This window comes from Solenopsis invicta, chromosome 5, assembly GCF_016802725.1.
Source record: "Solenopsis invicta isolate M01_SB chromosome 5, UNIL_Sinv_3.0, whole genome shotgun sequence".
NCBI classification, from domain to species: Eukaryota; Metazoa; Arthropoda; class Insecta; order Hymenoptera; family Formicidae; genus Solenopsis; species Solenopsis invicta.
Window position 1 is genome coordinate 27,133,873 of NC_052668.1, and position 13,330 is coordinate 27,147,202.

A 13,330-nucleotide genomic window follows, 5' to 3' on the forward strand; every position below is an offset into this window, starting at 1 on the left:
TTTAACAAGGAAGTTTATTTAAATTTAAATCATTAGTTTTATGAAGCATAAATAAAATATAAATAAATGCATTTGCATATGCAATTACATTGGATATTAATTCAAAACAATCAAAAATAGATATATTAACGTAAAACTAGAAAAGCTGCGCAATAACATCCCTAGCTGTCTTTAAATGTTAAGAATCTCGTTACAGCAAAGATACAAACACCATTCCAGCTATGCTAGTGTATCAAGCTTTTAACCGACATGTATGTATAGCACATTCATATTCACAGACATTCTACCCGCTTCACCGCACCGCCTACCGCGGCTGACACTGGCTTCAGGTAGCGGTCGAGGATTCAACGTTCAGTTCGATTCCAACCATGAAGAAGTGAAGACAAAAAGACCATTCTCTGTGTTAACTTTTCATTGTGATTAGTGAACAAAACATGGAAAGTGTAAGCCAAAGAACGCCGATACAAAATTTTTATGCTGGACAATCAATCTTTATTACAGGTATTGCTATATAAGATATAATAAAATTAATAAAATGAAATATTAGTATAAAATTAATTAAATAATTAGATTATAATTAATAAAATAAAATATTAGTTTTTAAGTAAAACTAAATTACAAAAAATGCTTTTTTAATTATTTTGAACTACCCAAATAGCAAAGCATACTTTGCATAAAAAGAGAAATACCTCCGTGAAATTAGTCCCCCTTTTTCAAAATTTGAAAAAAATAAGCACAGTTTCGCCGCATAAGTGATAACATTGCAATGAATAATAAAAAACCACTAGACCGCTTTCGCTGTCATCATTGCAAGGAGTGCTTTATTTTTTTTTAGTGCTTTTACATACAAAATTATATATTGTCTAGACAATAAAATACTTAACAATTAGATAAAAAATAATTGCAAAATGGTTTTACATGCGTCACATTTAATTATAGCTGTTTTCAGTATTTGTCTACTATTATTGTTAGTATTATTTACTATTCACTATTTTCTTTTAATTATTTATTTTATTATTAATATTTGCTTTATTATATATAAAATTATATATAATTAAATAACTAACTGTACATATTTATATATAATATATAACTTTTTTATATAAATTACATTTGATTATATATGAAAAATTTTTTACGAGGAAAATGATTATTTTCTCATTAGTCTGCAGCGTTATAGGTTGAGTGATAATTAAATATATTTTTTTATTCACTTTATGTTCTCATTAAAAGAATTATGTATATATTATAAACTTTTTGCAGGGTTTATAATTAATTGCAATAAATTAATATTAAAGTGATCATATGTATAAATCATATATATAAAATTCAGAGTTAGGAAGTAACTCGTTACTTACAACGCCGTTACCGTTTTCGTTACTTTTCTACCGTAAAGGGCGTTACACTTTTATGTCGGTAACGGTAACGGTGACATCGTTACATATTTACAATAACGGTAACGAATTCAATCGATACTTTTATCGTTACTTTAGTTTTTTATTATTATGATTATGAATCGCATTTGTAATAAGATTCAGTAAAAGAATCATGTTCTTAAGTGTACATGGAATGTTCTTTTATCACGCAATAAATAGGTGTTTTTTTATTATTCCATATTGAAGGACTCCACACGATTTGAATAAAAAAAACATAGGTAATTTTTTTTATTTTTAATATGTTACAGTTTTTTGACAAAAACTCAATTAATTGATAACATTTTTTTACATAAATCGTACAGAATTCTTTCAAAATTTTGTACTTACTATTGTACAATAACTTAAAATTTCTTTCGTTATACATAAAAGAAAAAAATATATATATATATATATTGTTGAAAAAATTTTGATTTTATTTTGAGATTTAAAATGTGACAAGATTTAAAATCTAAAAGTACAATGTTTAATCTAAATTTCTATAAAAACTGTTTTGTATAAAAATAACAAAAAGTAAATAAGGTATTAATATAAAAAATTAGAAAAATCATTAGACAAGTTTAATGAATATAAGAAAAGCTATGTTTTATACAATTATAGTTTAAAGAATTTAATGTTTTCATATTTATTATTATTTATAATATTAATTATTAAATAACATAATTTTAAGATCTAATAACTTAATACTTTAGCATTATAAAAAAGTAACGGAACGTTATTTTTGAGGTAACGGTAACGTGTTACTTTGTAAAATCAGTAACGAGTAACGGTAACGAGTTATTTTTTTACAAAAAAGTAATGGTAACGCGTTATTTTTTTAAAATTACATTTCCAATCCTGATATACTCGTATTTTCCCTTTAACTCCTTCAGTCAACAAAAATGTTCACACTTGCGAAAGACAAGTCGCAGGGTCTAATTACCTGTACATATATGTATAGTATATGTATGTACATGTAATATAATATATTATTTAATTTATAATATTTATTTTGTAGGAGGTACCGGATTTTTTGGAAAAATCTTGATTGAGAAACTATTACGAAGTTGCTCCGACATTTCTACGATATATGTGTTAATACGTTCGAAAAAAGATAAATGCCCCGAAAGTCGACTAGACGAAATGTTTGAAAAAACTGTGAGTATTTAGAAAACAATATCCAGTTAACATAATAAAATATTATATATATTGCAATACATATTTATAAGTACAAAACTGTATAGATTTTTGATCGAGTAAGAAAGGAAGTACCCAATTTCCGTCAAAAAATCGTGCCGATTCCAGGTGATATAAATGTTAAAGACTTGGGATTGTCAGAAAGGAACAAGAAAATACTACAAAATAAGGTAATTAATTCAAATTTTCAGTATTCTTTCGTCTATACTATTACATTCTAAAGTAACAAAAATTATTGTATATCTAAACAAAAATACATATTTCATATAAATCTAATTATTATCATTGTGAGAAAAATGTAGTATTTGTGACTATAATTGTATCTCGTAAAATATTTAAGGAGGGTTAAAAGTTTTATTTACAGTTATTACTTATTTTCATTATAAACTTAATAATAATAATTTCATGTTTATAGTTTTATCAATTGTGAAAAAATTTTGAATAGAATCATGACACTATCAAATATTAATATTATCAACATTATATCAATATTATATCAATATTAAAAATAATATTATAAAATAATCGATATAATATAATGTATACATGTGATGAAAATAAAATAACCATAATAAATGCAATCATTGTAATAAATGTGGCTAATCACGAATACAAATCACGTGTATTCATTAAAAGAGATATATTTTGAGAGTAATTTTATACAGATTATATTATCAGTTATAAACGTGAATATCTTCAGAAGGCGAGCGGGGCAACCAAGTAACATTCTGCATTGTCAAGTGGTGAAAAAATAAAAACGTAATTCTTAGTTCTTCCTCCTGTCACACATCCTTCAGTCATCTATAGCAATCTATCTATATCCCTAGGAACAAAAAAAGACTAAAGACATAGAACATAAATGATAAAAACAATATCCCACAATAAATACAACTATTTTTTAAATATTTGTTTAGTGTAGTACCTTTGTAGTAATAATCAGCTGTTATAATTTGCATATGGTTAAAATAATTATAAAAATATAATTAGCATCAAAAATAACTACATAAATTACGGTAAAATTATGCTAATTGCAACTATTTTTTTTCTGAAAGTATATAAACTACTTTCATCTTTTCTAATCTTTCAACTGAAAATGTTACAGTGTAATGTACATATAAAATTATTACAGGTATCCATAATTTTTCATATGGCAGCGAATGTACGTTTTGACGAAGAAATCAAAGTTTCTACGTTAATAAACATTAACGTTACCGCTACCATTTTAAAACTGGCAAAACATATGACAAACTTAAAGGTAATTTTTTTAGTCCATAAATGTGTTACATTAATAATTGATTGGCAAACATTCTATTTCTTTTGTTTTAAGAAAAAATGTAAATTAAACATTTATCTTGCAGGCACTTATTCACGTATCAACTGTATACGCAAATTGTCATGTGGATCATATCGAAGAACGATTATACTCATATCCTATTAACCACAAAAATCTTATTACGCTCACAAACAGTTTACCCGAAGAGATGATCCAGAAGAAAATATCCAAGTATGTAATTTGCAATATAATAAAATTAATAAATAGATATATAAATGTATAAATTATTGTTTGGGTAGAATTATTTCACAATGGCCAAATACATATACATTCACGAAAGCAATTGCGGAAGGGCTTTTCCGAGTCGAAAACGGAGATTTACTAGTTGGAATATTTCGACCTGCGATAGGTAATAAAATAAATAATTCTAATAACTGTCAGATTTTTTGAGATTTTATTAAATTACATTTATATACTATAGTAAACTTTAGCTGCTTTGCATTATTCTTTATTATAGAATTCTAAAATTTTTAAATGTAATAATAATAATCAATTGCATGTATGTGTGCATTAGTGTGTACGTGTGTGTGTGTTTATACATATGTGTAAGTACATGTACATATAATATGAAATGTCCTATTTTAATGTACCATTTATTTCATCTCTGCAAAGTAAGGTTGTATCAAAAATATATTTAGGCGGAAGTTCAAAATCTATGAGAATTATATACAGTACATGTATACAAAAGTTAAATATTCAACTATTTTTAAAAAAGCTTAAAACACTTAATTATTTAAACAATTAATTAAAAACAGTTTTAATCGCAATTTCGATATTCTTATTTTTACGTTTTACTTTATTACTTTTTATTTTTTTCCTACCTGTTGCAAAACACTTCATATATGTATATATGAATTTATGAAAAAGAATAATTAAAATTTCTTTCAGTTCTATCTTGTGCCAATGAGCCACTTGTTGGCTGGATGGACAATATGTATGGTCCAGTAGGCACTCTCATATCTTCGCTTCTTGGTATCACAAGATTTCATCATTGCAATCCCGATGTCAAAGCAAACATAGTGCCAATCGATTTCACCGTAAATGCACTAATTGCTAGTGCATGGGATGTTTTTAACCAACGCAGGTATGATCACGTACTAATCAATGCCCTTGTAATTCATGCATCAATCGATGCAATTAATTTACATGCAAATTTTTATTTTTGTCATATTAATTATCATAATCAACAGTTACAGACGCTAATAGTATCATTCACAATTTTTTAGTATTTTCTGATCTAATTTTTTGTAAGTTATTATTCACGTTATTATTATTTATCTCAATGTTTTTAACTTTCAATGATTCTAACATATGTATAACAATAATACGTAGAGTAATCGAAATAGGAAATGAAAGTAGAATCGATAGTAAAATGCTATTATATTAATTGTTATTAATTTGAAAACTTCCAATATTCTTTCATTTACATATACACAACAATAAAAGACATACCAATTACTTTTTTTTGTAATAACAATTATTCATTATAAATAATAAAAACTATTTTGTTCTAATATGGTTTACAGCGAATAGATTTTAAAAATGCAAAAGAAATGCTAAAGTATGTGAGTATTTAAATGTGTTTAACCCTTGTGTTGCCACCCGGGTACCCGGGTACCCATCGGCGTACATTTTGTTGAATAATTTTTTTCGCAAAAAAGATTGGCCAAAATACTCTTGGATCCCCATGATTTGACCGATTCTTTATTAAAATTTTCATTCCATATATTTGAAAAAATTTTTTAACTGAAAAAAGTTTGCATTTGGAAAAAAAAACACGTATGAGCCACCCGGGTACCCGGGTACCCAGATAGACGACGCAGCTACGCACGTTTTATACCGGCTTTAGGACTCGCAAGGTCAATGTACACAATTTAATTGTTATATTCAGATAGAAATACCTTCCTATAGAATATGAATAATTAAATATATTGATCGACATTTTTAGTTACAATGGTCAAGAATTCCTTTTTACCAAGAATTTCATAGGCAGGGTACCCGGGTACCCCGGGTGGCAGATACTGTGAGTTTTTTTGGGTGGCAACACAAGGGTTAAGTATGTTTAAATAGAGTAGGAGGTGGTAATAGGGCTATTTATGTTTTGTACAATATTTTTGTTAAGAATCAATACTTTAAATTGAAATCTTAACCACTAACTAATGAAATATTTATCATTATTTATGAAAATGTCATTGCAAATAAATTGAAGAAAAATATAGGTGGATAAAAAATTAATTTTTTTTTTAAGAAAAACACATTTTTGTTATAAAATTATATTTATTTGAAATAAATGGAAAATATTACAAATTGTACGCAAATGCATGTATGTACATAAGATTCTTCTATCTGTAAACTGCAATATTCAAAATTTCAAATATTTGTAGTGTAGACTAATTACGTAGTAGTAACACAATAATAAATTTATTAAATAATTTCTTAAATGGAAACTTTGAAAAGAAGCATATTAAACCTGTTGACACGTTTAAGAAAAATTCTATGCTATTGTTTAACATTGCATAACTCAAATGTGTTTGTGTACATCAAAAATAATGTTAGATTAAAAAATATTTAAGTGACTATTTCATTTTTTTTTTAATGGTATATTAGTAATTGTTTCGTATTCTTGTAGCTTTTTTCCGAAAAGATACGCCCTGACTTAAAACGAATAAAGAAATATATGTAAGTAAATGCTAAAATATGTTTTGAAAAAGTATTGCTGAAAAGTAAAAATTTCTTGAAACAAATGTCGGTTACTGTAAATTATCATATTAGTGCTATTATATGGTAGATTACTAGATAAATGATTCCATAATAACGGTGATATTAAGAGGATTCTAAAATCTGTTTGCTTTACCGATTAAACGCAATAATTTTGTGACAACTTTTAATACGTATTACTTTCATAGATTTAGAAATTCTATTTCAGAATTAAAGTATATGCATTAATGTATGTCCACAATATGGACTTTACACAAAAAAGATAAAAAAATGTTTATTAACTCAGATATTTTCAATCACTTTCTAAAGAAATATAGCATTAAATCGTGACAATATTTGTTTGATATAAAAGCTTTGCAGTCTGTACTTACAAAATTGAATTTTCCAAACATGTATACATTACACTAATTGTAAGAAACAATGTGGAGTTTTCAGGATTAGATTTAGACATATTATTTAATATGAGAAGTTTATACAAGATGTCTATCCATAAATGTCCGAGTAGATATCTCGTAATTGGTTGAAGGTACGAGAAAGTTTATTAAGTAAAATTTACATGGTTCTTAGTCGGCTACAAAATGCATGTAAAAAAATTTTTTTTAGTCGCGACCTTTACAAGTTATAAAGGTCAACGTAGGTTTTTTAAATGGGTATCTATCTTTTTCGCATATTTACATAGTACAGATAATTTGCAATCAAAATTATATTATTTATTATTACCAAAATTATATGCTGATTATTTCGTAACCGATTATCTCGTAAACGATGCACAGTAGCAATTTTTTTCTGAATATAATTTTGATTGCAAATTACCTCTACTATGTAAATATGCAAAATTATAGATAACCATTTAAAAAACCTACGTTGAACTTTATAATTCAAAAAAGTCACGGGTAAAAAAAATTCTTTTACATACATTTTGTAGCCGATTAAGAACCATGTAAATTTCTCTTATTAAACGTTTTTGTAACTTCAACCAGTTACGAGATATCTGCTCGGACATTTATTGACAGACACCTTGTACACAGACACCTTGTACACACACACACACGCACACACGCACACACGCACACACGCAAACATATGGGAGACCGGAGAAATTTGAAAGACATTTTCTTCTTTTGCGTCTCCTAAGTCGCCTTATATTCATTTAAAAAAAAAAGTTGAACGATTTGAAAAGTTGAACCTTTTCCTTCACAATACCATTATAGATAGAACACGGAAATGTACTTACTTTGAAGTATATGTAAAAATGTCGACCAATGCCAAATATTTTGAATAACACTGAGCTCGGGGTAATTCGAAGCTAGTCCGAAAATATTCCAAAATTTATGTTTTAAGATGAAAAAAATGTTAAAAAGTTATTGTTAAGACTTTGCTTTATTCAGAAAAAAATATATAGTATTATGAGAAAATGTTACGAACAAAAAAGAAAACAAACACACAATAAAGAATTTTATTGCTTTAGCGTTTTTGAAACATGTCAAGAACTATTCGTATTTCGTGTAATTACATCTATTAAGTATTAAATTGTATATTTGGTACATAGAACGTAAATATAAAAGAAAAAAGTCGTCCGAACAACGCTTCAACGTTTGGTGTTTCGAATGCCCAGACATCAACTGTGCGCATTATTGCGTATGATCGATAAAAAATAGACATTACACAGCAAAAGTAAATACGAAATGTTTCAAATACATTCAACTAGACACGACACATTCAAAGTTTTCAAAAAAAGTCTTATTTATCTTACTTGAATTTCGAAGAAATGCTGACTCTCAGAAATTACTTTGATTATCGCAAAACACATTTTTCACTACTACGACTTCAATATGACGCCGTTACCAACAAAACTTTGTTAGCAGCATCATTATATTAAAACGCATTTACAATATTTAAAGTAAATTTTTAATATGTAGCCATAAAAAGTTGTTTTAATTTTTCGAATTGCCACGTTTCTCAAATTGCCCCGGTCTCCCATATATATATATATATATATATATATATGTGTGTGTGTGCGCGCGCGCGCACAGGGTGTTCAAAAAGTTCCGGCACGGCGAAATATTTCGAAAACTACGCATTTCAGGAAAAAGTATTTCAGACAAAACATTCTGTATATTTGATTTATCTATATATGTGACGACCAATAAGCTCTAGTCGTTACATTAATCATAAACTGCGAGTATGTAGAAAGTGGTGACTTCTCAGTTTACAAAGTTTCTCCAGGGACAGAATCAAAAACGCTGGGTGTACATACATGCAATATTGATGTAGTAGTATGTAATGATGTGCTGTTATTTTGTATGCCGTAGATGTGTACAATTGTAAATCAAATGTGTGCAAATCGTTGTTCAATAGACAAAACTCGAGTTTAACATCCCCTTTAGATTGGCTATTTATACCACAATACCACCTTTTTTTTCACTCTTTAATTATGCGCAATGCTATGAATATTAATATAAGCAATTTTAATATAGAAAAATATAATATATACTTTAAATATATTTAAATAGATTTATTGTTTTAGGAGAGGCAGAGACACGTTAATTTATAATTTTGTGTCACCAATCGACGGCCCTACGTGGAGTGAATATAGTACCATAATTCTCAGCGCCAATAAGATGTACCCCTTAAATAATTCTATATACTTGCCTTTTATAATTTTAGTACGACATACAATACTATATAAAATTTGCATATTTTTTGGTCACATTCTTCCGGCTTTCTTTATGGATGTTGCAAGCATCTGTATAAAAAGGAGTCCAAGGTTAGAAGTATAAATGTCATATTTATATTATGTCATATTAAAAACTAGTTTATGCAGACCGCAACTGTAAGAAATTAGCCAATTATAATCAATTATTCTCTTATAAATCGACTATTTGTCAATTTCTTACAGTTACAGCCTGCATGAACCAGGCTTTATAATTTACGTGCATCTAATCAAATATAATTACATCTGTAGCGAAAGGAGGGAGTTGTGGAATACTATTTTGTTTTTTAACAATAATTGCGAAAATATTAACGCAATTCTAACGAACGCCAGTTTATTAGCCATAAAGTTCTATCAATCACCGCATAGGTAGAAGTTTATTGGATACATAAAACAAACGTAGTTTACAATTTACTGAAGAGAAAAAAAAGGAATGCGTTTGTAAAGCAGCAAGGGGATCGTGGAACAACTAGTAAAAGGCACTTTCATTTATAAAAAAAAAAAACAAACATAAATTAATGCTATCTCATAGACTTTACATACAAATAAGTGCAAAATAAGGTTTTATGAACATTTCACATTTTATAAAATATCTGTTATTTAAAAAAAATATTTTTAATAACTTTTTTGTTTAAACAATTTTTTAAATATAACTTAAAACTTTTTGAAATAACTTTCTGACTTCCAATAGACATTATACAACGTCTACAAACTTTACAATAAGATTGTAAAGTCGCTAGAGAGCACATGGCAGAAGATCATATTCCACAATTAACTACAGCTCACATATAACATAACTTTATTTGCTGAATTTATACACACATTAAATTCAATAACATTGTATGAAATTCACATTCAAGGCCTTGAAGTTAGACTGAAGTTTAACACTTAGTAGCATAATTCTCACGTAGATAGTACACATCTGTAAAAACTTCTGCTACCTGCAAAACTGAAATTCAGCTTTTATAAAGGCAACGAATACTAATGACCATTTTACAATGTCTAAATAAACTTATCATAATAATTTTTACAGTTGTTTTTAGAATCCAACGTGAATTATGCGAGACATTATGATATTCCACCATTTCAAATGTATTCCACGACTGCTGTTCTTCTTCTAATATATGAAAAATTATATTAATGTGCAATTAATTATATTAATTATATTAATTTGCATGTATTTCAGAATGCGGAAATCGTATTTGAAGATTCATAAAGCTACCAAAGCTATCAAACCATTCTGTACTAAAGAATGGAGCTATTCCACCGACAATGTTCAAGCGATGTGGGACCATCTCAATAAGAAGGATCAACAGTTGTTTAACTTCAACATGATAGAATTTGATTGGACAAAATATCTTATTGATCACTATATGGGTATACGCTTGTTTCTACTCAGTGAAAATGAAAATACTCTAGAAATCAGTCGTATGAAATATAAGAGGTAACAAATTATTTTTTTTTAATTTTAATTCATTTTCTTAGTTTAAATTTCGTTTATGGATAAAATTCTAATTTCAGATTTTATTGGATACATAAAATAATGAAAGCTGTGTTTATCTTCCTTGCCATTTGGATTTTCTTCATTATATTTAAGAAAGTGTTCGTATAATTTTTACATTTGTATGTAATATAAAATAATTGTACTCTATTTATTCTTTACGATTTGCTAATTTTTTGCTGAGTTTAAAATGAAAAACTGATAGCCGGATTCAAAGTAGGAAACATTTCTAAATATTAATTTAAACATATAAAACAATTAAAAATGTTTACGTGGATGCAGTGAAGGTTTTTAGAAAAAGTGTTATTTTAGATCGTATTGAATACATATATACTCAATATGACCTAATTATGTTTTTCTCTTTCTCATAGAGTATTAAAAAAGTAGATAATAACGTGATTCAATGTTTCATTTATACGTTTCTTAACATATAAGAGTACACAAAGAACTATTTTTGTCAACAATCCATTAAACAAACAATTAACTTGTCTTAATTAACTTTTCCTCTTTCACCGTGGCTTTTGAATCGGATTTTAGTAGGTAAATTAAAATTTTTTATCTATAAAGTAATAAAAGTATCGAAAAAACATTACAATGGGAATGTGTGTACTTATTATTGCTATAAGTCATATTAAGTTCTATCTTACAAAAAATGTTGTTTCTTTGATTATGAGCAGGATGTTATGACAAAAATATAAATTTGTCGTGAGTGGCAATGTCATCGATAACTTAATAAATATAATGTAATATTACTTTATTTAAATATTGAAATCATGCGATCGCGACTTCGTTGTACGACCAATATCGGCAACGCCGAATAAGTAATTAACCCATATACGAAGAGAGAAGAAAAGAAACGATGACTCAACAATGAGAAGAATCAACAAATATTTAACCCAATGTTCAAGCCATGTGGGACCAACTCAATAGAAAGGATAAACCATTATTCAACGTCAACATGATAGAATTCGATTGGATGAAATATCTGATCGATCATTATAAGGGTATTCGATTGTATCTACTCAACGAGAATGAGAATACCGTAGAAATCAATCGAATCAAATATAAGACTTGCGCGTGTAATTGAGCCCATCTTCTCTCACAGTTTTCATCAAAATCTTTGGTATTCCAAATATATTCCACAACTGCTGTTTTTTCTCTAATATATGAAAAATTATAGTAACTTTGCATGTATTTTAGAATGTGTAAATTGTATTTGAAGATACATAAAGCTACTAAAGCTATCAAACTCTTTTGTACTAACGAATGGAGCTATTCCACCGACAATGTTCAAGCTATGTGGGACCATCTCAATAAGGATTAACAATTATTTAACTTCAACATGATAGAATTTGATTGGACAAAATATCTTATCGATCATTATTCGATTGTATCTACTCAACGAGAACGACAATACCTTAGAAATAAGTCGAATTAAATACAAGAGGTAACAAATTATTTCTTTTATTTTCAATTGATTTTTTTTTTGTTTAAATTTTGTTTATGGATAAAAGTCTAATTAATTAGAATTTTATCCATAAGCAAAATTTAAACTAAGAAAATAAATTAAAAATAAAAAAAATAATTTGTTACCTCTTGTATTTGATTCGACTTATTTCTAAGGTATTGTCGTTCTCGTTGAGTAAATACAATCGAATAATGATCGATAAGATATTTTGTCCAATCAAATTCTATCATGTTGAAGTTAAATAATTGTTGGTCCTTCTTATTGAGATGGTCCCACATAGCTTGAACATTGTCGGTGGAATAGCTCCATTCTTTAGTACAAAATGGTTTGATTGCTTTGGTAGCTTTATGTATCTTCAAATACGATTTCCGCATTCTGAAATACATGCAAAGTTACTATAATTTTTCATATATTAGAGAAAAAACAGCAGTTGTGGAATATATTTGGAATACCAAAGATTTTGATGAAAACTGTGAGAGAAGATGGGCTCAATTACACGCGCAAGTACCGTATTACATTGGTGGCAATCGTTCTGATAACTGCTCATAGTTTTAATTCGCGAATCTCGTAAAATACTCGAACGATCGAATAAATGTAACGTATCGAGGTACAGGCGAGAAAATAACTGACTGTAAATAAAAAATAAAGTGACAAACTATTTATTTCTATTACATTAGTGTTTAAATGCGTGACTGATTCCCGTCCTATACGAATCCTGAACCCTTCCCGGCAGAAACAAATTTTTCATATATAATTATATATAATATACACATATGTAGTTATTCATAATTATATATCAAATATGTCCATATACATTACGAAGTTTGAAGAATACAAAACCTCCATCTATACTTACTTTTTTATTCAATCATGAACGGGCCTAATAATAAGCAGGTACTCTTTATTTATAACATACAGTGATGAGCTACTTATTTTTCTTTAGTTTAAAATTTTTTTATAACAAATAGGATAAATGAGCAGAAAAAAA

At 27.5% G+C, this 13,330-nt stretch overlaps 1 protein-coding gene across 1 annotated transcript; it reads left to right on the forward strand.

Annotated features, from left to right (window-relative positions):
* The first annotated feature begins 339 nt into the window (after positions 1 to 339).
* On the forward strand, positions 340 to 12,280 carry LOC105206793 (fatty acyl-CoA reductase wat). The gene is made up of 10 exons (XM_039449642.1): positions 340 to 501; positions 2,431 to 2,570; positions 2,657 to 2,779; positions 3,739 to 3,864; positions 3,968 to 4,113; positions 4,182 to 4,291; positions 4,831 to 5,026; positions 9,188 to 9,427; positions 10,560 to 10,817; positions 10,895 to 12,280. The coding sequence occupies exons 1-10, from the start codon at positions 435 to 437 to the stop codon at positions 10,983 to 10,985; spliced, it is 1,497 nt and encodes a 498-aa protein (XP_039305576.1). The 5' UTR covers positions 340 to 434; the 3' UTR covers positions 10,986 to 12,280.
* The last annotated feature ends 1,050 nt before the right edge of the window (positions 12,281 to 13,330 follow it).